The 25,533-nt window shown below is 40.4% G+C and overlaps 1 protein-coding gene across 3 annotated transcripts in view; it reads left to right on the forward strand.

Moving 5' to 3' along the window:
* Nucleotides 1-25,533, forward strand: part of LOC121371002 (S-formylglutathione hydrolase-like) — a 199,906-nt gene that overhangs the window by 167,532 nt on the left and 6,841 nt on the right. For all 3 annotated transcript variants that reach the window (XM_041496610.1, XM_041496600.1, XM_041496618.1), the window contains exons 6-8: nt 14,872-14,936; nt 21,632-21,785; nt 24,959-25,024. In XM_041496610.1, coding sequence (XP_041352544.1) covers nt 14,872-14,936; nt 21,632-21,785; nt 24,959-25,024 — 285 coding nt within the window. The remainder of the gene's footprint in view (nt 1-14,871; nt 14,937-21,631; nt 21,786-24,958; nt 25,025-25,533) is intronic.

Below are 25,533 nucleotides of genomic sequence, written 5' to 3' on the forward strand. Positions count from 1 at the left end.
AGGCATTTATTGTAATCATCTGTTAAGCAATCGCTTGTGAAAAAAATTTCTTTGGTAATTTTTTGTAAATTCATCATTGCACCATATTCTTAAATGTAGCAAACAATACTAATGAACATTACGAATTTCTAGAAAATACAGTCTTAAAATTTGGCCCTTACATGTTGCAGCCTGGTCAAGAATGTGGGTGGGTGGGGGTGGAGAGGAGGGTTCATTAAACTGCCCCTGATTTAAGCGATTTAAAAACAAAATTCTGTTCTCTAAACATCGCTTAGCACAGTCTAGGCTCTAGGCCCCCCGCCCCTGTACAATGACCCGCATATGTACCTGCAGGTCAATTTTTTTAAAAATTTTCACTAACAGCAGATTAACAGTCAGTTAAACTAAACAACCTTTATGTCGCTGGCCCCTGACTGATTGGGCAAGACATGTTTTTTAAAATTAATTTTAATGAGGAATTCCTGGTCCAGCAAAGGACACCTGGTCATGTGCGTGGCTTAACTGTTGAAAATGAGGTCAAGTGCACATGACAAGTACGCTAACTGATTAAGGGCCTCATTCCATGAAGCGATCTTAGCGTTAAGATCACCCTAAGTACATAATACATAATGTTACATTTAAAACCTCAAGGTAACGCGTTGGAAACAGTGAAATATAGCAAAATAAGGCACTGGCGGCTAAAAAAAATTAACATCTGATTTTTTTGCTTTCCCGCGCTCCATTTCTGTCCAACTTTTAATATGTTGTTCAGTATGTCTGAAGCTACAATAAATGACAATAAAACGTTTTGTTGCAATTTTTTTGATGTATGGGTATTTTGGCCCTATATTGACCCGCCTATAGCCTCACAATATTATTAAAACTGCCTAACAGATATACATATAATATATTTAAAAACTGCATGTACCGACGTATGTGTACTTGCAATGTTTTACTTACCTTATATATATATAATTAAATTATTATTATTATTTTTTTAATATAATTGTTTTTGTTTGTTTTGTTTTTTAGATGCCGGGTAAGAAAAAAGGAAAGGGCAAAGAAAAAGGCAAGGGCAAAGGAAAAGGGAAGAAAACTGTTCAATCAGGAATCTAGTTGTTATGAAGAACTTGTTGAAGCAGTACGATCGCAACTGTGTGTTTACTGGATCACAGCCGAGTGCTAGTATTAGACACATTATTAAAGAGTGCATTGAACAGGAAAAATGTCTAAGCAAAGTAAGAACCATTTCTCTTTTGTTGTTTCTTTGTTGGGGAGGAGGAGGGGAGGGATATAGCTTAGTGGTAAGGCTATTCCTTTGAGGTGTGATTGGTCATACATTTATTATAAATCACACTTGATGGACTTGAAATATATGTGGGGACAGCAGGCTTCCAATCACTTTAGTTCTTGAGCAAGTGTCAAAATATGTATTTTGACACCAAATAGCCATAGTTTACCATATACGATTGGTGTCATTACTGCTTTCCAGAGATTATTTTATAGTGGGTGGAGGGTTGAAATCAGATCTTACCTCCACTGTTTGTGTCCAATAGCAGTTATCGCCTGATGTGAGGTCGTTCTGGGATCAATCCCCATTGGTGTGCCAATTGGGCCATTTTGTTGTTCAGCCAGTGCTCGACCAACTGGTGTAACAAATACGGTGGTATGTTCTATCCTAGTATCAAAATAACCATACATGTATGTTGGCACCAAATAGCCATAGTTTACCATATATGATGGGGTGTTATTGCTGCTTTCCAAAGATTATTTTATGGTGGATGGTGAGAGGTATGGTGGGTTCAAATTGGATCTTACCTCCATTGTTTCTTGTCTCCAATAGCAGTTCTTGCCCATTGGGCCATTTTGTTGTTCCAGCCACTGCTCGACCAACTGGTGTTAAAAATGTGGAGATATGTTCTATCGTATATGTGGAACGGTGCCAATATTCAAGATCCCGTGCTTCTGATTGGGTTTTCTCTGCCATCACCTGTGTAATCCTCAACCATATGTCTGATGCTATATGGCTAGTTAAAATGAGTTGAGTGCATCGTTAAATGAAATATTTCTTTTATTTTAATTTTTTTTATTAGTATACATTTATGATAAATTGGCCGGTACCATGCCATGTCTAGGTGTTAAAGCGCTTGCTCGATGTGCGGTTGGTCTGGGATTGATCCCCGTCGGTGGGCCCATTGGGTTATTTCTCGTTCCAGCCAGTGCACCACGACAGGTATATCAAAGGCTGTGGTATGTACTACCCTGTCTGTAGGATGGTGCATATAAAAGAACCCTTGCATCTTATCGAAAAGAATAGCCCATGAAGTGGCGACAGCAGGTTTCCTCTCGCAATATCTGTGTGGTCCTTAACCATTTGTCTAACACCATATAACTGTAAATAAAATGTGTTGAGTGCTTCATTAAATAAAACACTTCCTTCCTTCCCAACAATTTCTTGCACAAAAAATATATATACATATTAGGAAGTAAATGAAAATTTGAGCTAGCTACTAAAAATTTGGCCTTTGGCTATATTGACACTGATGTACTAAACAAGATGTCATTCAGGAGGCGACTTAAGTTGGTGTTTTAGTCAGCTTAGCTGCAGTAATTTCCATTTAATCACTTCAGTAGATGGAGTTATTTCTATGATTATTATAAGAATTTTTGTATTGCTATATCCTGTATCATGTGATATTATGGTTTACAGTTTATGTTAAGTCAGCAAACCCCATTGTTGAATATCTTTTAAATGGTGTATTCTTTGTTTACAGTTTATATTAAGTCAGCAAACCCCATTGTTGAATATATGTTAAATGTTGTATTCTTTGTTTACAGTTTATATTAAATCAGCAAACCCCATTGTTTAATATCTGTTGAATGGTGTATTCTTTGTTTACAGTTTATATTAGTCAGCAAACCCCATTGTTGAATATCTGTTAAATGGTGTATTCTTTGTTGACATTTTATATTATAGTCAGGTCTCACAACACAGATCACTTCTGGGTGAAAGTTCATTCATCACGGTCCACTATAGTTCCTAATTATGACACATTATGGTTCACATATTCACTTCTAGGAAATGGTGAAGAATTAAAACAATATATATGTTTAATGGTAAGCCTTCTGGCTGTATTTTGCCCATGTTATTTTGTAATATTGTGCATCGACCTTTTGGAACATGAGTGTATAGCGCAAGAGACAGCCAGAGTGAATTGGTTAATAAACCACCTGTTCGGACCGGTACTACAGCCAGATGCGGTCATATAGCAAAAAACTGAGATGGAAATGTTCTCAATTTTGGAGTTAAAATAAATGTTTATATAATGTATGTTCGCAATGGTGTATGTTGTTAATGCCAACGAGAACCCGTTCTATTGGCAATCTTCGTTTGAAGTTGGGCAATTTAAGATGGGTTTCAATGGCAGATGACATCTGTGTAGTGAGACCATAATGTAAACCATGAAATTACTGTTTATCCCCAAAAATATAAGTTTAGCAAGTCAAAATGAAAATGTACTAGTGTAGCATCCTTATAAAAGGTAATTTCATCGATGTGGATTTGAGCCAAGCGTATGGGGGCCCTATTTGGGTAAATATTGCAAACATGTCAATTTTATTTATTTTTATTATTTTTATTTTTAGTTTATTTATATTTTTTAGGGGTGTGTGTTTCAAAATGTATATTCTAGTGTTCTTACATGTAATATATAAATTGATCTGAGTGTCTAACACTGAGTTTCTCATTGTAAAAGGTCAAAATTCAAGGTCACAAGGTCAATATCCAAATGCATCCTAATTTCTGTGATTTTGTGCATAATGAATTATTTCGAATGTACAGTCATAGTGACAAACAGTTTTGATGGTATTGTGAATATATAACATAGTATTCTACTATAAAAATAGAATTTGTATAGATCTGCCATTAATAATGTGTGGATCTTCATGCTGAAATATACAGAAAAACCCAGGATTTCAACACATCGCTATGAAACAATTGTTGCCCATAGTAACAATTGATGAAAACTAATATTTTTAATGAACTAACTAGATAATTAGCTTCTTTGTATGTTCCCTATATCAGAACTACCAACAAGGTCATACATTACCATATAGTGGCTGTTTGTTTGATGGCCATCTCTTGTGTGGATGACCAAGGAGTAACAATGTGATATGAAGTTTTAGTGGATGGTATGGTGCATCTATCTTTTGGTGTATTGTTTAGAGTTCACAAGTTACACTGGTCTAGTATAGCTTTTCATGGTGTAAATGACCCAAATTATCAAATTGACTTCAAACCAAGTTTGACAAAATGTGTTACTAGACTTTAAGGTCTCACTACATAGATCACTTCTGGGTGAAAGTTCATTCATCATGGTCCACTATAGTTCCTAATTGTGACACGTTATGGTTCACATATTCACTTCTAGAAAATGGTGAAGAATTAAAACAATATATATGTTTAATAGTAAGCCTTCTGGCTGTATTTTGCCAATGTTATTTTGTAATATTGTGCATTGACCTTTTGGGACACGAGTGTATAGCGCAAGAGACAGCTGGAGTGAATTGCTTAATGAACCACCTGCTTGGACCGGCACTATAGCCAGATGCGGTCATATAGCAAAAAACTGAGACGGAAATGTTCTCAATTTTGGAGTGAAAATAAATGTTTATATAATGTATGTTCGCAATGGTGTATGTTGTTAGTGCCAACGAGAACCCGTTCTATTGGCAATCTTCGTTTGAAGTTGGGCAATTTAACATGGGTTTCAATGGCAGATGGCATCTGTGTAGTGAGACCTCAGGAAACCCCATTGTTGAATATCTGTTAAATGGTGCATTTATTGTTCAGAGTTTATATTAGAGTCCGCAAACCCGGAACCTGAACACCCTGTATTAGTCGAACCTCTGCCAGTCGCATTCTGCCAGATCCGGTACGACCAAATGAAGGATCTCCATATATGGAATGATCCAATGTCATATGAAAATTGTGCATTGCTTGTAAGTATTGATCACATCTGTAGACCAGAAATAAGCAAAGTGAAATGTCAATTAACATGATATCTAAAATCATAGACATCAAAACCAAAATGTGATATGGTCTACTTTGCCTTTCTTTGTCTCTTTCTCTCACACTGGCTGTGTCTCCCTCTCTCCCTAACCCATCCCGCTCTCCATAACCCTCTCCCTCTCTCTCTCAAACCCTACCTCCTCCGTCCGTCCGTCCGTCTCTCTCTCTCTCTCTCTCTCTCTCTCTCTCTCTCTCTCTCTCTCTCTCTCTCTCTCTCTCTCTCTCTCTCTCTCTCATGCGTAGATATATTTACAGGCGAGTGTGGAGGAGAGCGGGAGTTGTCACCATGATTAAGATGATGCAGGTGAGTGTGGAGGAGAGCAGCAGTTGTCACTCACCTGCTCCATGATTAAGATGATGCAGGTGAGTGTGGAGGAGAGCGAGTTGTCACTCAACTGCTCCATGATTAAGATGATGCAGGTGAGTGTGGAGGAGAGCGGGAGTTGTCAATCACCTGCTCCATGATTAAGATGATGCAGGTGAGTGTGGAGGAGAGCGGGAGTTGTCACTCACCTGCTCCATGATTAAGATGATGCAGGTGAGTGTGGAGGAGAGCAGCAGTTGTCACTCACCTGCTCCATGATTAAGATGATGCAGGTGAGTGTGGAGGAGAGCGAGTTGTCACTCACCTGCTCCATGATTAAGATGATGCAGGTGAGTGTGGAGGAGAGCGAGTTGTCTCTCACCTGCTCCATGATTAAGATGATGCAGGTGAGTGTGGAGGAGAGCGAGTTGTCACTCACCTGCTCCATGATTAAGATGATGCAGGTGAGTGTGGAGGAGAGCGGGAGTTGTCGATCACCTGCTCCATGATTAAGATGATGCAGGTGAGTGTGGAGGAGAGCGGGAGTTGTCACTCACCTGCTCCATGATTAAGATGATGCAGGTGAGTGTGGAGGAGAGCGGGAGTTGTCGATCACCTGCTCCATAATTAAGATGATGCAGGTGAGTGTGGAGGAGAGCAGCAGTTGTCACTCACCTGCCCCATGATTAAGATGATGCAGGTGAGTGTGGAGGAGAGCAGGAGTTGTCACTCACCTGCTCCATGATTACGATGATGCAGGTGAGTGTGGAGGAGAGCGGGAGTTGTCACTCACCTGCCCCACGATTAAGATGATGCAGGCGAGTGTGGAGGAGAGCGGGAGTTGTCACTCACCTGCCCCACGATTAAGATGATGCAGGCGAGTGTGGAGGAGAGCGGGAGTTGTCACTCACCTGCTCCATGATTACGATGATGCAGGCGAGTGTGGAGGAGAGCGGCAGTTGTCACTCACCTGCCCCACGATTAAGATGATGCAGGCGAGTGTGGAGGAGAGCGGGAGTTGTCACTCACCTGCCCCACGATTAAGATGATGCAGGCGAGTGTGGAGGAGAGCGGGAGTTGTCACTCACCTGCCCCACGATTAAGATGATGCAGGCGAGTGTGGAGGAGAGCGGGAGTTGTCACTCACCTGCCCCACGATTAAGATGATGCAGGCGAGTGTGGAGGAGAGCGGGAGTTGTCACTCACCTGCCCCACGATTAAGATGATGCAGGCGAGTGTGGAGTAGAGCGGGAGTTGTCACTCACCTGCCCCACGATTAAGATGATGCAGGCGAGTGTGGAGGAGAGCGGGAGTTGTCACTCACCTGCCCCAGGATTAAGATGATGCAGGCGAGTGTGGAGGAGAGCGGGAGTTGTCACTCACCTGCCCCACGATTAAGATGATGCAGGCGAGTGTGGAGGAGAGCGGGAGTTGTCACTCACCTGCCCGACGATTAAGATGATGCAGGCGAGTGTGGAGGAGAGCGGGAGTTGTCACTCACCTGCCCCAGGATTAAGATGATGCAGGCGAGTGTGGAGGAGAGCGGGAGTTGTCACTCACCTGCCCCACGATTAAGATGATGCAGGCGAGTGTGGAGGAGAGCGGGAGTTGTCACTCACCTGCCCCACGATTAAGATGATGCAGGCGAGTGTGGAGGAGAGCGGGAGTTGTCACTCACCTGCCCGACGATTAAGATGATGCAGGCGAGTGTGGAGGAGAGCAGGAGTTGTCACTCACCTTTCCTGGCAAATGCTGAAACTTACAGGGGTTTCTGAAATACATGTAAGTTACCACTGGTGACTAAACATTCCTTTTCTTTCCAGGTCTGACGTGCACCGAGCAGACCTTTGTAACCAAAGCCGGTGCTCGGAGGTACGCATCAGAACATGGAATAATTGTTGTCGCAGCAGACACAAGCCCTCGTAAGTACTTTAGCCCAGTGGTAAGGTGTTCACTTGCCCATTCTGTCTAGGATCGATCACATCCAATAGCCAATGATTAATATGTTAACATGTCGTTAAACAAAACAAACTTTAATTTTAACTTTTGTAAGTACATGTACTTTACATTATGTTATCTTAGGCCTAAAAAACCCCATTTAGTTTCTCGAAATGTGCTAAAAAAATTAAGTAGGGTAGGTCAGGTTTTTAAAGTTTTTTTAAAACTACCTTGATCCCTATAGGTCCAGATAAAATGTTACATATGTACTAAGTTCAACTATATATCCATATAAAATACCCTTAACCAAACTATATAGTGAAAAAACAATTTGGATCGACCATTTTGTTTCTAGATAGATTCAGGTTCTTGGCATCACTGGGTTTTTTTTAAGCCTTAGCTCATCCTAGCGTGGTCACCTAATACGCAGTTGACGAACACAATTATTTTCTTGTTCCAACCAGTGTCTATGATTGGTACATCATATGGGAAACTGCATACAAAAGCAGTCCTTGCCTTTTGAAAAACATAGGCAAGTGAAAAATCGCACACCTCGAAACACTTAGGCGAGTGAAACATTGCACTCATCAAAATGCTAAGGTGAGTGAAAACCAAGTGTTATTAATTTATAAAGTAATTGGTACATGTAAATGTAGAGACATATGTTGCAAAAATAAACCAATAAACAAATAATGTTTTCTTCTAATTTTACGTTGTTTCGTTCATTAGTGTAATCTGACTTCTTTTCTCTGTCGGGAATCAAGTTATAATTTATTAAAACGTTTACACTGATGCAGACACTTTTGTTTTTTAATTACTATGTACTATTCAAATAATTTGATGCACACAATTATATATACAGTGGACTTTGTCTAAACCGGACTCACTTCGTACCATCGAAATAGTCCGGTTTACATAGAGGACCGGTTTAGACAGAGTTCATCCAGAGTTATGGTTCTTGAATGATCGACGACTCGCGATCAACAGTGACATTTGAACCCATGGATGGTTGGGAAACATAGTCATAAAAGCCAGACTTGCAATCGATTATTTCACAGACATAAAAAATATACTTAAAGGGACATTCCTGAGTTTGCTGCAATTTTTATGATGTTATCCACTAACAGAGACTTTTTAACGATTGTAATTACATATCAAATATATTTTTCTGCATAAAATATTAGTGGCTGCATATTAAACGTGTTTCTGGTTGTTCTAATATTTGTACTAGGTTAAATTTCATTTTATTTCCTAAAACGTCCTGATTACTCTGCAAGTGAAGATCATTGTTCAACTAATTAAGCAGCCCGTCGTTCAGTCAAATCCCAATCCGTTGTAGACAGAGGTAATTAGTGCATGAACGGTTCTTTCGTTCTTGATTTTTGATCCGGAGTCCGGAGTAGACAAAGTACGGATTAGGCAGAGATTTACACCAAAGAGATAAACGGTAACTGGACGGGGCTTTAGAAATGGACCGGTTTACGAAGAGATCTGGATTACACAGAATCCGGTTTAGACAGAGGCCACTGTATACCTTTTCAGTGTTAGATGGTTTGATGAACGTGTAGCTTAACATATATAGGAATCAACTTGCCTTGAATTTCATTATTATGTACAACGGATAGTTGGGATGGGAAAAACCCACTGGTTCTGAGGAGGTGGTTCATGAACTACAACCCAAGCATCTCAGGTGTGCACTACGGACTCATATTATTAAAACATTTAATAAACAAAAAAAACTCGTGAAACGTAGGCCTACAATTACTTCAATTGATAGTGTTGGTTGGGACATTGACATTCACATGGCATTTTTAATTCAACAATTACACAACCCTTCCTTAACATTTTGTAACACGTAATTTGACCTACCGCTACAAGTTACGAATGGCTCTGACATCTGTCAAGTCAGCGTTACGTCATTGATCTAGAACGGCTCCAATGCTGTTGATAAAAATTTAATACAAATTTTGCCAAAATCTGTCATTACAAAGGATTTTATTCCAAATGTGGAATGCCATAATAAAGATAATTATAAAAAACATCCGTTTAGACACCATCATCAATGCGTAATAACTTGTCAAGTAGACCAGCGTGTGCCTGCTAAATTCCAAGAGTAAAAATAATCTGACCCCGATAGCTCTGATTGGTCAATATGCCACAGAGTACTACGCATCAAATCATGTTCTAGTCATATGGTCTGTGATATTCTAACAAACGAAACAAAAATGAAATATAGTCGGCAATGATAATTGATTACTGTTACTATAGTGTGTACATATATACATATATAAATAACATATGTACATTCATTAACCTCTGGCTGAAATACAAATATTTAAATGAAGTTTTATTTGATAAAAAAGAAAAATAATAGACGTAAAAAAAAAAACCTAGGCTTATTCCTACATTGTACATATCTATTAGCATTTCTTTTCCTTCTTTTTATTATTCCGTCAAAATTTTATTTCATTTCTTCTTCTTTTTTAAAGAAAGTGTAAAATTAAACGATTGCCATTTTCGGGACCTCACATACATGTAAGCTGGCATTAGACTAGAGTTATCCACCCATTTGGTTGTCCAAAATACGGAAACGAATGCGAGAAAATGTAGTTTTCTTGTTATGTGATTAATGGCTGGGGAGCTGCTTTGTATACTGGATTGTTACACTGGGTTTGACAGGTAAGAGGATGCAGTTAGTGAATATGTGCACTTGGTTTACACTGGATACTGCATACTGTCCCCCAGAGCACCTTGAAGTCATGCAAAATTTGTGTAAAATGCACAGAAATGGGTGTGTTTCGGTCCCTTAGCCCACGTGTGTTTGTTCACATTGATATAACGTGGAAAAGAGCTGGATAACAGAGGTCGTCCTTTTGAGTGTTCACTGGGCCCAGGCAGGTAATGTTTCCTGTGAAATGCTAATGGCCTGGTGAAATTAATAAAAGTGCTACAGCCACTGGGGCTACATGAGAAAACATAGTGAAATTAATTGTGGTCTGAGGCCTGATATAGTAGGATGTTTGACACAGGGTGACACACTTTGATACCTAATTGTGAGGTAACTATGACAGTTACAGGACTCAAAATGTGCATGCTAATTGTTAAGATAGGTGGAAATCTGAAACTTATCAGTTTGGGTGATGAATATATATTTTTTTAAATTAAATTAAATTTTATTATATTTATATTTTGACATTTGTAATTTGACAAATTATAACATGATTTGACCTGCATTGTACCCCTATCAGGTCATAGGTCATTCTTTTCAATCAGAATGTATCCCTACACCATGTGACAGTCTCACTTTGTGTATTAAGGCTAATTGAATACCGTAAGTCAAAATGGAGGCTTTTAAAAAAAATACCAGAGGGTAATTTCTTCAAAATGTGATCCTGGGCCAAATGGTGAATGTATAATATGGAATGGGCCCCCCAGACCAAATGGATATGGTGCTATTAAATTCAAATCACCAATCACAGGCCAGTATCGTACAGTAAATGCTCACAGATTAAGTTTCATGGTCTTTAATAAGGAGATGGACATAGATGGCAGTGACATCAGTCACCTGTGCCATAACCGTCTTTGTATGTTTAAAGATCACTTATCTGCTGAGCCACATGCAATTAACAGCTCGCGCATACAATGTGTGAACAGGGATGTCTGTCAGGGACATGGACAATACCCCCCCCCCCCCCCCTGCCTCTTGCATCTCAGAATGCATAACATATAAAAATGTAAAACAATAACAAAGGTTAATTTAAAGAAAAGTTTTATGTCATAAAATCACATATAAATATCACATGATACATTTATTCAAAAGCATACATTTATTCACATTACTTTTTTTTATTGTTTAAAGTCAATCTTCAATGTCTAGGGTTCATGTCCACAACAGAAATGATATCATGCAAACTGATAGTTCCTATATTATATGTATCACTTGAAAGTTTGTGACAAAAATTACTTTGAATAACTAACTGGGGTCATAGGAGTTGTCTGCTCTTTGACTGTCAATATCTAATAATCCTTTCTTGTAGTCAGGTTGTTGATCTCTGTGCAAATGTCTATATTGTAAGTGATCTCTAATTTTACTTCCTTGCTGAACTAAGTGCCTTTTAACCACCTGTGGATTGTTTTGATATCTTTTTTGATAGTCCGACTCTTTGTCCATCTGATGCAATGAACGCCTCACCCGAGCTGACAGTTCGATGCCACAGTACTTGCACTTTTCTATCGTCCCAGTCATCGTTTGTGAATAGTTCACATTCTTAGGTAAGGAAACACTGAGAGAACGGTTCGCAGCCTCACATTTCTGTGTGTCTGTATACAGTTTCATTTGCTTTACAGCTGAAATATTTAGTTTAATCTTCAGAAGTTCCAGTATTAACATTTTGTCATTTTCATTCATATTCAGCTCTGTGATTCTGTGTGTATCCAGGAACATGGATCGGTGCCACCAGTTGTTCGTTATTCCTCCACTGCAGACTACTGAGTACCGTGAACACTTTGAACAGTCACCACCATAGCATGAAAGTGTCGATTGCAGGACCTTTGGTAAGTTTTGTTTCAGTATACTGATATCACCAGTGTGTAGTTTCATCGGTTCTTTAAGAATTAAACTGCACCTTGCTTTCATATCCTGGCTGAATACCTTCTGTGTTAACTTTGTAACACTTACGAAACTGACTCTGACCTAAGTGGGTTGGATCAGCTAGCCGCTGCACTTTCCACATTGGATCTAGAAGTTTCAAAGCACTATCAACTCCAGCAGATGATCTGGAATCTCCATACCTTGTAGAGCCAAGTCTGTTCCGATATCTTTTCCCATCTCGTATTCCAACAGCGGAGCAAATGGCGGCACATTTGCTGTGCAGTCAGGATGACCACCGGGACACGTCACATGAATACCTTTGTTTCTTAACCAGGCTCCGGTCCAACAAAGTTTATTCTGGAAGCAGGCACTTACAATGAATTTTCTTTCAGTCATTGTTTCACACGCAAGTCCTACAGCTTGTGATGCATTCTGGCCTGGTTTCTTCCAACTTGTTATTGTCGTGGAGTTGTATCTCCCATCCATGGTTATGTTAATTTCATCACGTTCATTTCCACGTTTCATGTTAATGTCTTTCAGTAGCTCAACTTTTTGTGCCATATCTTTTTCATTTAGATCTGTTACAGCCGTTGATGTATGATGTTCTCTGCATGCTGCTCCGACACGGTGGTGGAATGTCCATGCTTGCCAATAGCACTTTTGCTCTTGTATTGCCGACGGGAGTATCTTCGAGACTGATAGCAAGACCCACATTAGTTTTTGCTGCATTTGGGCCAGGTTTATTTGTCTTCACCTCATTGTACAATTTGCTTTCAGGAGCAGTGAAGTCACATTTCACACAGTGTAGTGTGACTTTCCAACAAAGACCCCACTTAACCTCTTTTAATATTTGCATTTCAGGCTTGTCGCACTCAGGGGAAGCTGTTGAGTGGTATCAGAAAGCTGCATTCCATGCATCTACCATTCTGTCATTGTCCATTATACTCATGTCTTCTTTGTCTTTACACTGTTGTTCTTCTTTCATTTCAGACGCAGTACATGTACTCGTAATGGGACGTAGCAGGCGGACTGGCTGTGACGCACCTTCGCAATCTGGAGTGGATATGGTGGCTGAAGTGGAACTCGACTTCGTGACCAAGGCAAACTCGTCTATATTCATCCGGACTACTGGTCGCAACTTCTCAGTGTGAGATTCTGGACTTGCATGTTCATGCAGCAGAGTTTTACCCTTATTCCAAAGTGCATGTCCCTTCTTGAACTGTGTCTTTCGTCTTGTATTGCCTTCCATGGGTGTGATTCGGTCTCTTAGCCCACGTGTGTTTGTTCACATTGATATAACGTGGAAAAGAGCTGGACAACAGAGGTCGTCCTTTTAAGTGTTCATTGGGCCCAGGCAGGTAATGTTTCCTGTGAAATGCTAATGGCCTGGTGAAATTAATAAAAGTGCTACAGCCACTGGGGCTACATGAGAAAACATAGTGAAATTAATTGTGGTCTGAGGCCAGCTTTGTAGACTAACAGTTATGAAGTAATCGAGACAATTTTACCGACTTCGCTGATTTCCGTAACAAGTTCATTTGTGTAGGCTACAGACACCACTATTTAATTCAATCCCTTTTGTCTTTTTGTCATAACTATGTGAACAGTATAAATGAGTTATCCTTATCATACGTTGTGATCTATTACCGTACAAAAGTGGACTGTTTCTAATTAATATGTCAATGTCAAACACAACATTTTTTAATTGTACAAAAATAATTTCTTGAAGTGTACCCTTATAACCAACATTTTACTGCACAAACATACAAAATTAACTGACACAAGTATGTTTATACAGCTAATTGGTCTTTTCGTTGTCTTGCTGTGACATGTGATTTTAACATGCATCGTGTGTATCACTGTCAACTCGGAGTCTGGCAGTTCAGATTCGTCATAGTTGCATTATGTAATCCAGTGGGAAGACATTTTACAATTCAGAGGTGTTATTAGAACTAAATTGAATAGTTTTTTTTTTGTTTTTTTTGGCAACACTGAATGTCAATACACAGCCTGTTGAATTAGCAGCAACACGCTTCGTAGCCATTACGATGATAACAAACATTATAATAACACGTCATTTTATAAACTCCATGTGCTTTTTTAACAATATAAATAGGCTATCCCACAATTCTCACTTCGGCAAAGGTTAAACAGTCGAGATAATTCGGCCCGTTACATTCTCAAAAACCGAAAGTAGTTGACATTTTCCGAATGAGAAAAAAAAGCAGAGTTACTTCCCTTATATTATTTTGACAAAAGAGGATCAATTTTTTTTTTATGCTTACAAAAATGTCATTTAACAGGAGAAATTGTCTCCCGCACAGGTTAAAGGAGATTTTATCAAATACCGGGAGACTCCCGCGGAATCCGGGAGGGTTGACAGGTCGGGGTGGGGGGGGGATGTAGCCCAGTGGTAAAGCGCTCGTTCGATACGTGGTCAGTCTGGGATAGATCCCCATCGGTGGGCCCATTGGGCTATTTCTCGTTCCAGCCAGTGCACCACAACTGGTATATCAAAGGTCGTGGTATGTACTACGGTACCCTGTCTGTGGGATGGTGCATATAAAAGATCCCTTGCTGCTAATCGAAAAGAGTAGTCCATGAAGTAGCGACAGTGGGTTTCCTCTCTCAATATCTGAAAGTCCTTAACCATGTTGTAAATAAAATGTGTTCAGTGCATCATTAAATAAAACTTTTTTTTTTTCTTTTTTTTTTGCATCAACCAAGTGTCTTAGTAACCATTTATCATAAAACACCAAATAGACATGGAAGTGATGGAGAAAGAAAAACATATCTATCACGTGACCGAACCAGTTCATTGTGGGGAGGGAATGCCATAGGTCAGAGGTCAGGTTATGTATTAAGAATATTAAGTTAAGAGAAAATTATAAATGTTTTTTTATAATGTGTTGTACTGTCATTAACAGATGTTTAGTTCATATTTCTTAATAATATAATAATTTTAATATTTTCTTCTTTTTATTTCAGCTTCCTGCATTGATTAATAGCAATTTCCCTGCCATTCCCGACAAGCAGTCAATATTTGGACATAGGTAATGATATTCTTGTGTATATATTTTAAAAGTATGTGAAGGTATTTAAATTAATTAAAGTGCAGTACTGTAAAACAGTCCAATAAATGCAGTCAACACTTAGTATTGGTTGAAGTTGTGTTCTCTTTATGCGGTTAGAAAGGAAATGTTTTATTTAACAATGCACTCAACACATTTTATTTACGGTTATATGGCATCGGGCATATGGTTAAGGACCACGGAGATATTGAAAGAGGAAACCCGCTGTCGCCACTTCATGGGCTACTCTTTTCAATTAGTAGCAAGGGACCTTTTATATGCACAATCCCATAGACAGGATAGCACATACCATGGCTTTTGATGTACCAGTCATGGTGCACTGGCTGGAGTGAGAAATAGCCCAATCGGCCCACCGACGGGGATTGATCCCAAACCGACCACACATCAAGCGAGTGCTTTACCACAGGGCTACATCTCGCCCCATTATGCGATTAGATGCACCGACATGTCGCATGCGATCAAATCATGTTGTGAGAACACCTGAATCAGAACAACTTTAGTGTTATACTTTCTCATTTTTGTAGGGCCGACAAACCGTATACAAGACGTCGGTGCAACTAATCGCATACAAGAAGTCGGTGAGACTAATCGCATACAAGAAGTCGGTGCGACTAATCGCATAATGAGAACACCACTTAAAGACATTCCTGAGTTTGCTGCCATTGTAAGATGTAACTAATAAAATATGTTGATGACTAAAATTACATACATCTCGACACACTGTATACAGTGCATTCCCCCCCCCCCCCCCCAATTCATATTTCCCGCCGTTTTGCACTCAACATTCACTGGAAAGACATGTATAACAGGAAACAGAAGACAACTCGGCTTCCTGTATCTTTAGGTTTTTGTTTTTTAGTTGAAAATAGTTTGTAATTTTGATTTGAAAAAGTATTCGGCAGTTATTTTCACTTGACAACAATGACGGCACGTCGTTGTCATTTTTGTGGATTGATAGCTGATTGTGACAGCTAATTTGATAATAAATTTGATTGTTTTACCAACAACAAAAATCACCAAATATTGGGGTATTAATCATAGTACATTTTTTATTTTTTTTAAATCTTGTCAGAAAACCACTGTTACCGGGAATAATAGATATAAATACTGGACAGCTGGCCACAAATGCCGGTCAGTAAAAATGACTTTTTTAATTTTTGCCTTTTTTTTTTTTTTTTTTTTTTTTTTCTCTTTCACAATTTAGACCAATAGTCCAGTCTGTAAGATAAAATGAGCTGTTTTTTCCAGTTCGCCTCTCTTTCCATAGAGTTTGGTGTGTATGGCAGTTTCGATTGGCCACTCAGCTTGTCTCAGGTCTTGATGAATTGGACACGCCTGTAAGATGTGTTCTGCTGTTTGGTCTTCCAGGCCACAACTGCAGGTTGGTGTTGCTGCAAGTTTAAACTTTCTGAACATGTGAGCATTCAGTCGGTTGTGGCCTGTCCGGAGTCTCAACAGAGTTACTTGTTCCAAGCGACTGAGAAGGTGGTAATCATCTTGTTCTGTCCTGGGTCTGTTGGCTGCCTTTATCAAGGTTTTCTTCTCTGAGAAGCTAATGTTGTTGCTGGGCTGTACATGATTAGCTCCTAGCTTGGCTAGCCTGTCTGCTTCCTCATTTCCTGGAATCCCACAATGTGCTGGGATCCACTGTAGAGCTACTCGTCTTTCCTTTGCTACCTCTTGCATGGCTTCATTCAGGTGAGGAAGTTTTTCCCCTTGCAAGGCTTGTAGGACTGAGAGAGCATCTGTGAGGAAGACAACTTGTTGACAGTCTTCTTTTGCATCCTTGATCATTGTAGCAGCCTGAATAAGTGCATGGGTTTCTGCATTGTAGTTGGAACTGTGGGTGCCGGTTGGTACTTTTGCAGTTAGGGTATTTCTTGAAGGGAGCTTGATAAATATGCCTGCCCCTCCATTGGCCACAGCATTTGTTGACGAACCATCAGTGTATGCATGGATCCAAGATTCTTCTGGGTACCGGTCACTGATCATAGCCATTGCCAGTGACCGTTTGACCAGGTCGTTTTGGGAGTCTGCTGAAGCCAACTGTGGGACAGACATGCTGATCTGTAGATTGGCTTGTTCATCATTCCATGTTTGTGGAAGATCTGTTGGGCAAAATGGAAGTGTCTTTGGTAACGGGTTAGCTTGGTGTTCTCTAGTAAGTCTTCTGCTTTGGTGGATGAAACTGCTACGTTTGAGACGATTCTTTGTCAGACCATCCATTCTTTGTTTCATTGGATGATTGGGCAGGTACCTGAATTTCTCTGCCTGGATCATGATCTTGGCATCTCTCCTCTCACCAAGGGGTTGTATTGCTGCAGTTTTTTCCATGTCTTTAATGGGTGTAGACTTCATGGATCCCGTTATGATTCGCAGAGCTTGGTTTTGAACCTTGTCTAAAGCTTGCTGGTTGGTCTTTGCAGTGGTTGACCAGGCTGATGAGCCGTATTCAAGATGCGGCCGTACAGTTCCTTGATATACTCTCTTGAGGATTGTCTCATTTGCTCCCCAGCTAGTTCCTGCTAGTTTCCGCATGATGGCTAATTTGCATCTGGCTTTTGTCTCTGCCTTTTGAATATGTGGTTTCCAAGTTTTGTTTCTTGTCGAAGGTGACCCCAAGGTATGTTACTTCATCTGCATGTTTCAGTGGAGTGTTCCCAATTTTGATTGTTCCTGCTTTTTTCTTTGGTGATAGAGTGAAGAGTGTGGTAGAAGACTTGTCTTTATTGATAGCCACACACCATTTTTCTGACCAGGCTGTCAGGTTGTCTGCTGCTATCCGCATTCTGTAGGTGGCAGTAGTGGCATGCTCTTCCTTGCACCACATCACCAAATCATCGGCATAAAGGGCAGCTTGTATTCCATTGGGAAGTTCCTGCACAAGGTCATTGATGAAGATTAAGAAAAGTGTAGGTGATAGGACTCCTCCCTGTGGGACCCCATGTCGCAAAAGTATTTTCTTGCTTTCTTTTCTGTCAACTGTGACCCTTGCTCTACGGTTGTGAAGATATGATCGGATCCACGCAAGCATGTTTCCAGATATGCCGCTTCTCTGTAGCTTGACGATGAGGCCATCCGTCCATACTTTGTCAAATGCCTTTTGCAGATCTATCCAGGTGGCTAACACATGTTTTTTCTTTTCTTGGAATGCATCTTCAACTTCTTGAGCAAGATATGCTGTTTGGTCTTCAGTGCTGTGAAACTGTCTGAAGCCTGACTGTTCAGGGGACAGGATGTTCTCAGTTTCCAGATACCATTGTAGGCGTTGGTTGATTATCCTCTCCACTGTCTTAACAACACAACTGGTTAGGCTGATTGGACGGTAGCTTTCAGCTTTTTTTTCGGTCTTTTCCTTTCTTGTAAATAGGGATCATAGTAGCCTCTCTCCAGATTTGTGGAAGGACCCCATTTTCCCAACTGTGATTGAAGATCTCCAGTAGTTTGTTGACTGCTGCACTGCCAATGTGAGTTAGCATCTCATTGGTGATCAAGTCTGGGCCTGGTGATTTCCTATTCTTCAATTTCTTTAGAGCTACATGTAACTCATGCAGTGTGATAGGTTGTTGCATGGGTCCTGTTGGAGTGGCGTTTATTGATCTCTCCCTTTGTTCTTTTCTTGCTTCTCTTTGCTGTTCGACAGTTATGTGTATGCTGCTCTGTTCTTCATAATTGTCAGCTAAGCGATTTGCTGCTTGTTTGCCTATAATCATTTCTCCATTATCTTCCAGTGTTATCCTCTGTCCTCTGTTGTCCTCATCATTAAGTTGTCTTGTGAGTCTCCATAGTTTGCTTCCATCTCTCTCCATATTTAGAGCTGCTGTCTTTTCTCTCCAACTTTTTCTTCTTGCCTGTATTTTTGCTTTGAGATATTTTGCTTTCGCCTGCTGAAGCTTCAGGTTGTTGTCATGTGAGGGTTGTTCTTCAGCCTTTTTCCTAGATTCAGACATGTCATCCTGTAGTTTTTGAAGGTGGTTAGTCCAGTAGGGTTTGTAGTCTTTTCTAGCACCTCTTGGGATTGTCTCATGGGCTGCCTGAAGGATACATGCATTAAATTCCTTGACAACATGGTTGATATCCCTTCCTTTCACTTGCAAATTCTTTATCAGAGTGCTTGTTCGATGTCTGTAGATACCCCATTTTGCCTTCTTATAGTTCCAGCGTGGAAGTGGAGACTGAATGCTGATTTTTCTGTTGACAGTGAGGATTATTGGTCTGTGGTCACTGCCTCCTAACTGCTCTCCAACTTCTCTTTTCATATCTCTCTGGATGTCTTCGGTGCAGAAAGCAAGATCTGGAGTGGAGGTGGTGTGCCAACATCTGGAGTAAAACGTTGGAGTGTCATTTGGGTTGTTGACTAGAATCAGTTGATTTTCATCTTGCCAAGTTTCCACTTCTTCTCCACGTCGATCTATGTGGTTGTATCCCCAGCTCTGTGAATGGCTGTTGAAGTCACCAACTGCTATGAAGTTTGCTTGAGATACCTCTATGGTGTCTAAGGACAGTGGTCGATCATTGGGACAGTAAAAATTTAGGATTTGTAATTCTTCTGCATTTGTTTTGACCTTGATCATTTGATATTCAGAATCCTGCATGTGCACTGATGTCTCATAAGCATGGATGTTGTTCCTGATGAGTGTCAGAATTCCTCCTTTATGGCGGTTTGTTCTGTCAGATCTGAAACATTGGTAGCCTCTGATTTTGAAAGCTTTGCTGTTTTGTAGATGAGTTTCTTGTACACAGCAAATGTTGATGGCTTTCTCATGTAGGAACTGTTCTAGTTCTGTCTTTTTGTTGAAAATTCCCTCAGCATTCCAGTGCATTACCTTGAGGGGTTGTTGTTTCTTTGCTGTTGTTGTTCGGCCAGTAACTTTCCTCCCTCGCCCCCTGGCACGGAAAAGCGAATGGGAAGGACCTCCAGTAGCATGGGGTGGACTCCATCGAGGCACGGAGCCCGACACTGCCTCATCCTGGGGGGACTTCAATGGGCAAGCATCATTTCTATTACATCTGTCTATTGGTATATTCATTTTGTGATTTTTGCGTGGTACTGTGGTTTTTTGAAGAGCGCCAGTGGCCCAATACCTCCGTTTTCAGCTCTTTAGGTTTTCTGTCTGGGTTACCTCAACCATAGCTTCTGGATCAAGATCCTACCTGGGAAGCACCGGGTTGGTTTTGATTTTGGAGATTTCCTTCTCCTAGATAGACTGTCTTTCATGACTTACGCCCTCTATCTGGTCGTCTATTTACCCATAGTTGGGGCTGGATTGGTGAGTGCCAGAGCGTGTCCATACGCCGATGGGTCATGCACACTGCACCTCTGGGGCTCCAGCTGCTCCGAGATCCCCTCCAGTTTAGCCTGGGTCCGTGAGGGCCCAGTTACCATGGTGTGCCAAGCTGTGAGAGCAGGGGGCACTGAAGGAGTCTTGTTTGTGTAGAGGCTATGTACCGGAAGGGTGGGACTTACGTACTTCTGCCCCCTTTTCACCTTGTCAGGCTATCCGGCGGCGGCAGCTGAAAGCGAGAAGGTTATAAGCCCACTACGCTATACTACAGCACTAGACACATCACACAAACCTGTGGTCAGGAAGCCACCACACCACTAAATTTTTGCCTAAATTTAGTCAACATTAACTGATCTAAAATATTATAAAAATTATAAAAACCCACAAACTTTATTTTATGTATTTATAAATTATTTAAGTGAATATACGTGAGTAAAAATTATAAACTTGTACCCACTCAACATGGTTTTTGTCAAAAATTAATTCAGTAGTCTAAAGGCTAAATAAAGTTCCTTGTTTAGAAAATTCAGTGTCTGTATATTTGTTTGTGGTAGAGCACTCACCTAATGTGTCTAGGATCAATCCTCATCAATGGGCCCATTGAACTAATTCTTGTTTCAGCCAGTGCTCCACAACTGGTGTTTGAAAGGCTGTGGTATCTACCATCCTGTCTGTGGGATGCTGCATATTAAAGATCTCTTGCTCGAAAAGAGTAGCCCATTGTGTGGCAACAGCAGGTTTCCTCTCTCATTATCAGTGTTGTCCGTAACCACATGTCCATCTCAATGTAATCGTAATTAAAATGTGTTGAGTGTGTCGTTAAATAAAACATTTCTTCCTTCATTTAACAATGACTTGTTAATTTCATAACTTTACATGTCCTATCTGCAATGTGGTGGTCCCACCTTGGGGCAGGACGTAGCCCAGTGGTAAAATGCTCGCACCATCCCACAGACAGGGTAGTCAATACCACAGCCTTTGATATGCCGGTCGTGGTGCACTGGCTGGAATGAGAAATAGCTAATGGACTCACCGACGGGGATCGAGCGATTTACCATTGGGCTATGTCCTGCCATGACTATCAGTTATGAAATGTTTCACATCCAATAGCCAATGATTAAATTAATCAATGTGCTCCAGTGGTGTTGTTAAACAATTTTATTTTGTTGGTCCCACCTTAGACCTGTTTTCCATTAACTTGATTTCATGCGCGATTCTGTACGCATGTTTATGGATATAATGCATGTACACAGTACCTTTTCTACAGATGCATTTTTATGTGCAGAAAAAAACTTGATTAAAGAGCGATTTTCCCATTCACCAGTTTTCCACTTGGTGATGTCATTGTGTGGAATGTTGTTATTTTTTCAGTATGGGAGGTCATGGTGCGTTGATCTGTAGCCTGAAGAACCCAGGACAGTACCGGTCGGTCAGCGCTTTCTCACCCATCTGTAACCCAATCGAGTGTCCATGGGGGGTGAAGGCTTTCTCGGGCTATCTCGGAGCTGACAAAAAAACATGGAAGGTTCGTGTTGTGATTTCTTTTCCTTTTTTTTTTTTTTTCAACCTATCCAGGCTTGCAAGTGGGCCCTTATTTTCCTAATTTTCCTTATTTTTTGACAGCAGCCCTAATATTCCTTATTAAAGCTTCAAAATCCTAAAAAGCCCTAATTTTTTGGTGAAAATCCTAAATTTTGAAAATTTTTGATAAATGCAACATAAAATAAGTGTTGGAATTAATTAAATCTAGCCTTAGTATACTTTCAGATAATGAATATGTTGAATTAATGTATTTCTCAGAAGACATCTTGGTGGTTATCAGCATCATATTCAGCATGGATTTGCACCATATCAGATTACTTTAATCTGGTTGTATTGATATGCTGAATATCGCTGTTGATGACCATTGGCATGATCTTCTGAGTTGGTAATTAGCTTTTGTATTTATGTTCTCCCTGGAGGTGAGTACAGAATGTTTTTCTTTTATATTGATTATTGAATTTCAGTCCTTATTTTTGTCAAAAAATTCCTAAAAATAGCCCTTATTTTTTAAGAATTTTGCCCTAAAAAAAGCCCTTATTTTTCACAAAATCTTGCTTGAAAGCCTGCCTATCCAATAACCAATGTATTTTTCTTGCTAGGGTGTCGTTAAACATTCATTCTTTCATTCATTCATTCGTTCGTTTGTTCATTCATGCATTCATTCATTCATGAATTCTTTCATTCATTCATTCATTCATTCTTTCATTCATTCATTCTTTCATTCATTCATTCTTTCATTTATTCATTCATTCAATCTTTCATTTATTCATTCATTCATTCTTTCATTCATTGTTTCATTAATTTTTTCAACCGAGGTCAGGGCTCCAATTTTGGTTGAGCCAATTTTCAAATAATTAGAGTACTTCCTTGAAACTTACTAAAAAGTTGGTTACTTTAAAGAATATTGTATTAGCCAAATACTAAATGTTGTAGGCACTTTGTTGAAAACTTACCAACTGGCTAATTTGGCCATGCACAGGGTGAGCCCTGCTAGGGTTTTAAATGTTTCAGACAAATATATTTTCAGAGGGAAGCCATCCCCTTTTCTTCTCTGTTGCAGACCGGCCTCGGTGGCGTCGTGGCAGGCCATCGGTCTACAGGCTGGTAGGTACTGGGTTCGGATCCCAGTCGAGGCATGGGATTTTTAATCCAGATACCGACTCCAAACCCTGAGTGAGTGCTCAGCAAGGCTCAATGGGTAGGTGTAAACCACTTGCACCGACCAATGATCCATAACTGGTTCAACAAAGGCCATGGTTTGTGCTATCCTGCCTGTGGGAAGCGCAAATAAAAGATCCCTTGCTGCCTGTCGTAAAAGAGTAGCCTATGTGGCGACAGCGGGTTTCCTCTAAAAAAATCTGTGTGGTCCTTAACCATATGTCTGACGCCATATAACCGTAAATAAAATGTGTTGAGTGCGTCGTTAAATAAAACACTTCTTTCTCTGTTGCAGCTTTACACATTCAGCACCAAGCTTGTAATGACTTTGCCTACCTGTACCTGGGCCCTGACAGTGGGGGTGGGGGTGGGGGGCATGGTCCCCAGTTAAAACTTGTTTTTGTGCTAGAAATGCTGGAACACCTGAAATTAAACATTTCTCAGATGAGAATGTCCCCTTTGGACCCTTGAATTTCCCTTCTCCGACCCCTCCTCCCCCTTTAAAATCTCATTCAAAAAGCCCCTCCCCCATACACTCCACGAGCTCTGCTGCAATAACGGGTATAAGGGGCGGGATTTAGCTCAGTCGGTTGAGTGCTCGCTTGAGGTGCTTGTGGCGCAGGATCAAATCACCTCGGTGGATCCATTCAGCTGAGGGGCGGGACGTAGCGCTGTGGTACAGCGCTCGCTCGATGCACGGTCGGTGTGGGATCGATCCCCGTCGGTGGGCCGATTGGGCTATTTCTCCTTCCAGCCAAACCACCACGACTGGTATATCAAAGGCCGTGATATGTACTACCCTGTCTGTGGGATGGTGCATATAAAAGATCCCGTGCTGCTAATCGAAAAGAGTAGCCCATGAAGAGGCGACAGCGGGTTTCCTCTCTCATTATCTGTGTTGTCGTTCACCATATGTTTGACACCATATAACCGTAAATAAAATGTGTTGAGTGCGTCGTTAAATAAACCATTTCTTTCTTTCTTTCCATTCAGCTGATTGGTTTTTTTTTCGTTCCAACCAGTGCACCACAACTGGACAATCGTCGTGGTATGTGCTTTCCTGTCTGTAGGAAAGTGCATATAAAAGATCCCTTGCAGCATTAGAAGAAATGTAGCGGGTTTCCTCTGATGACTATGAGTTCGAATTACCAAATGTTTGACATCCAATAGCCGATGTTTAATTAATCAACGTGCTCCAGTGGTGTTGTTCAACAAAACAAACTTTAACAATGGGAATAAATTTCAATTTTATCTTTATTTTGTTAGAAGCCTACCTCAAAATATTGTAGATGGTGTTGTAAATAATGTATTATGATACACATTGCGATACAGAGCTCTCTTTTATTGTGATACAGAAATTCTCATAATACTTGTTTTTAATATATAATTTTTATACATGTAGTATTTGACTAATGAACATTCATTAAAACCACCACCATGTAGTGGTGGGATATAACTCACTGTTCTGTCACAGCTGGTACATCAAAGGCTATGGTATGTACTGTCCTGTCTATGAAGAAAGTGCAGGTGAATTAAAAACAAATTGGTGTATATGTTTGAAGACAAAATCCTTTCTGGTGAGGGGCGAGGCATAGCCCAGTGGTAGAGTGCTCACTTGATGTACGGTCAGTTTGGGATCGATCCCCATCAGTGAGCCTATTGGGCTATTTCTCGCTTCAGCCAGTGCACCACAATTTGTACATTAAATGCCGTGGTATGTGCTTTCCTGTCTATGGGATGGTGCATATAAAAGATCCCTTGCTGCTAATTGAAAAGAGTAGCCCATGAAGTGGCGACAGCGGGTTTTCTCCCTCAATATCTGTGTGGTCCTTTTAACCATATGTCTGATGCCATACAACCGTAAATAAAATGTGTTGAGTGTGTCGTTAAATAAAACATTTCCTACTTCTAATCCTTTTCCTTTCTGGTGTTAGCCCTGACCAAGCTCCAAATTTTTTTAAATATCAATATTTGTGACTTTGTTTAACTTTATTACAGGATTATGATGCATGTCACTTGGTGAGAAAGTACAACGGGCCTCCGCTAAATATTCTTGTTGATCAGGTAATCGCATCTTGTTATGAATATTGGGGGTGGGACGTAGCCCAGTGGTGAAGCACTCGCTCGATGCGTGGTCGGTCTAGGATCGATCCCCGTTGGTGGGCCCATTGGGCTACTTCTCGTTCCAGCCAATGCACCACGACTGGTACATCAAAGGCTGTGGTATGTACTACCCTGTCTGGGATGGTGCATATAAAAGACCCCTTGCTGCTAATCAAAAAGAGTAGCCCATGCAGTGGCGGGTTTCCTCTTTCAATATTTGTGTGGTCCTTAATTATATGTCTGACACCATATAACTGCAAATAAAATGTGTTGAGTGCATCGTTAAATTAAACATTTCCTTACTTGTTATGAAATATTAATTGAAGTGTGAAGTATCTGTACATTTTGTGAAATTTCAGTACATTTGGTAAAATATTGCTGCATCTGGTGAAATATTGGTGTACCTGGTGAAATATTGGTGTACCTGGTGAAATTTTGGTGCATCTGGTGAAATTGTGGAGCACTTGGTG

This window comes from Gigantopelta aegis, chromosome 1, assembly GCF_016097555.1.
Source record: "Gigantopelta aegis isolate Gae_Host chromosome 1, Gae_host_genome, whole genome shotgun sequence".
Classification (NCBI taxonomy): Eukaryota; Metazoa; Mollusca; class Gastropoda; order Neomphalida; family Peltospiridae; genus Gigantopelta; species Gigantopelta aegis.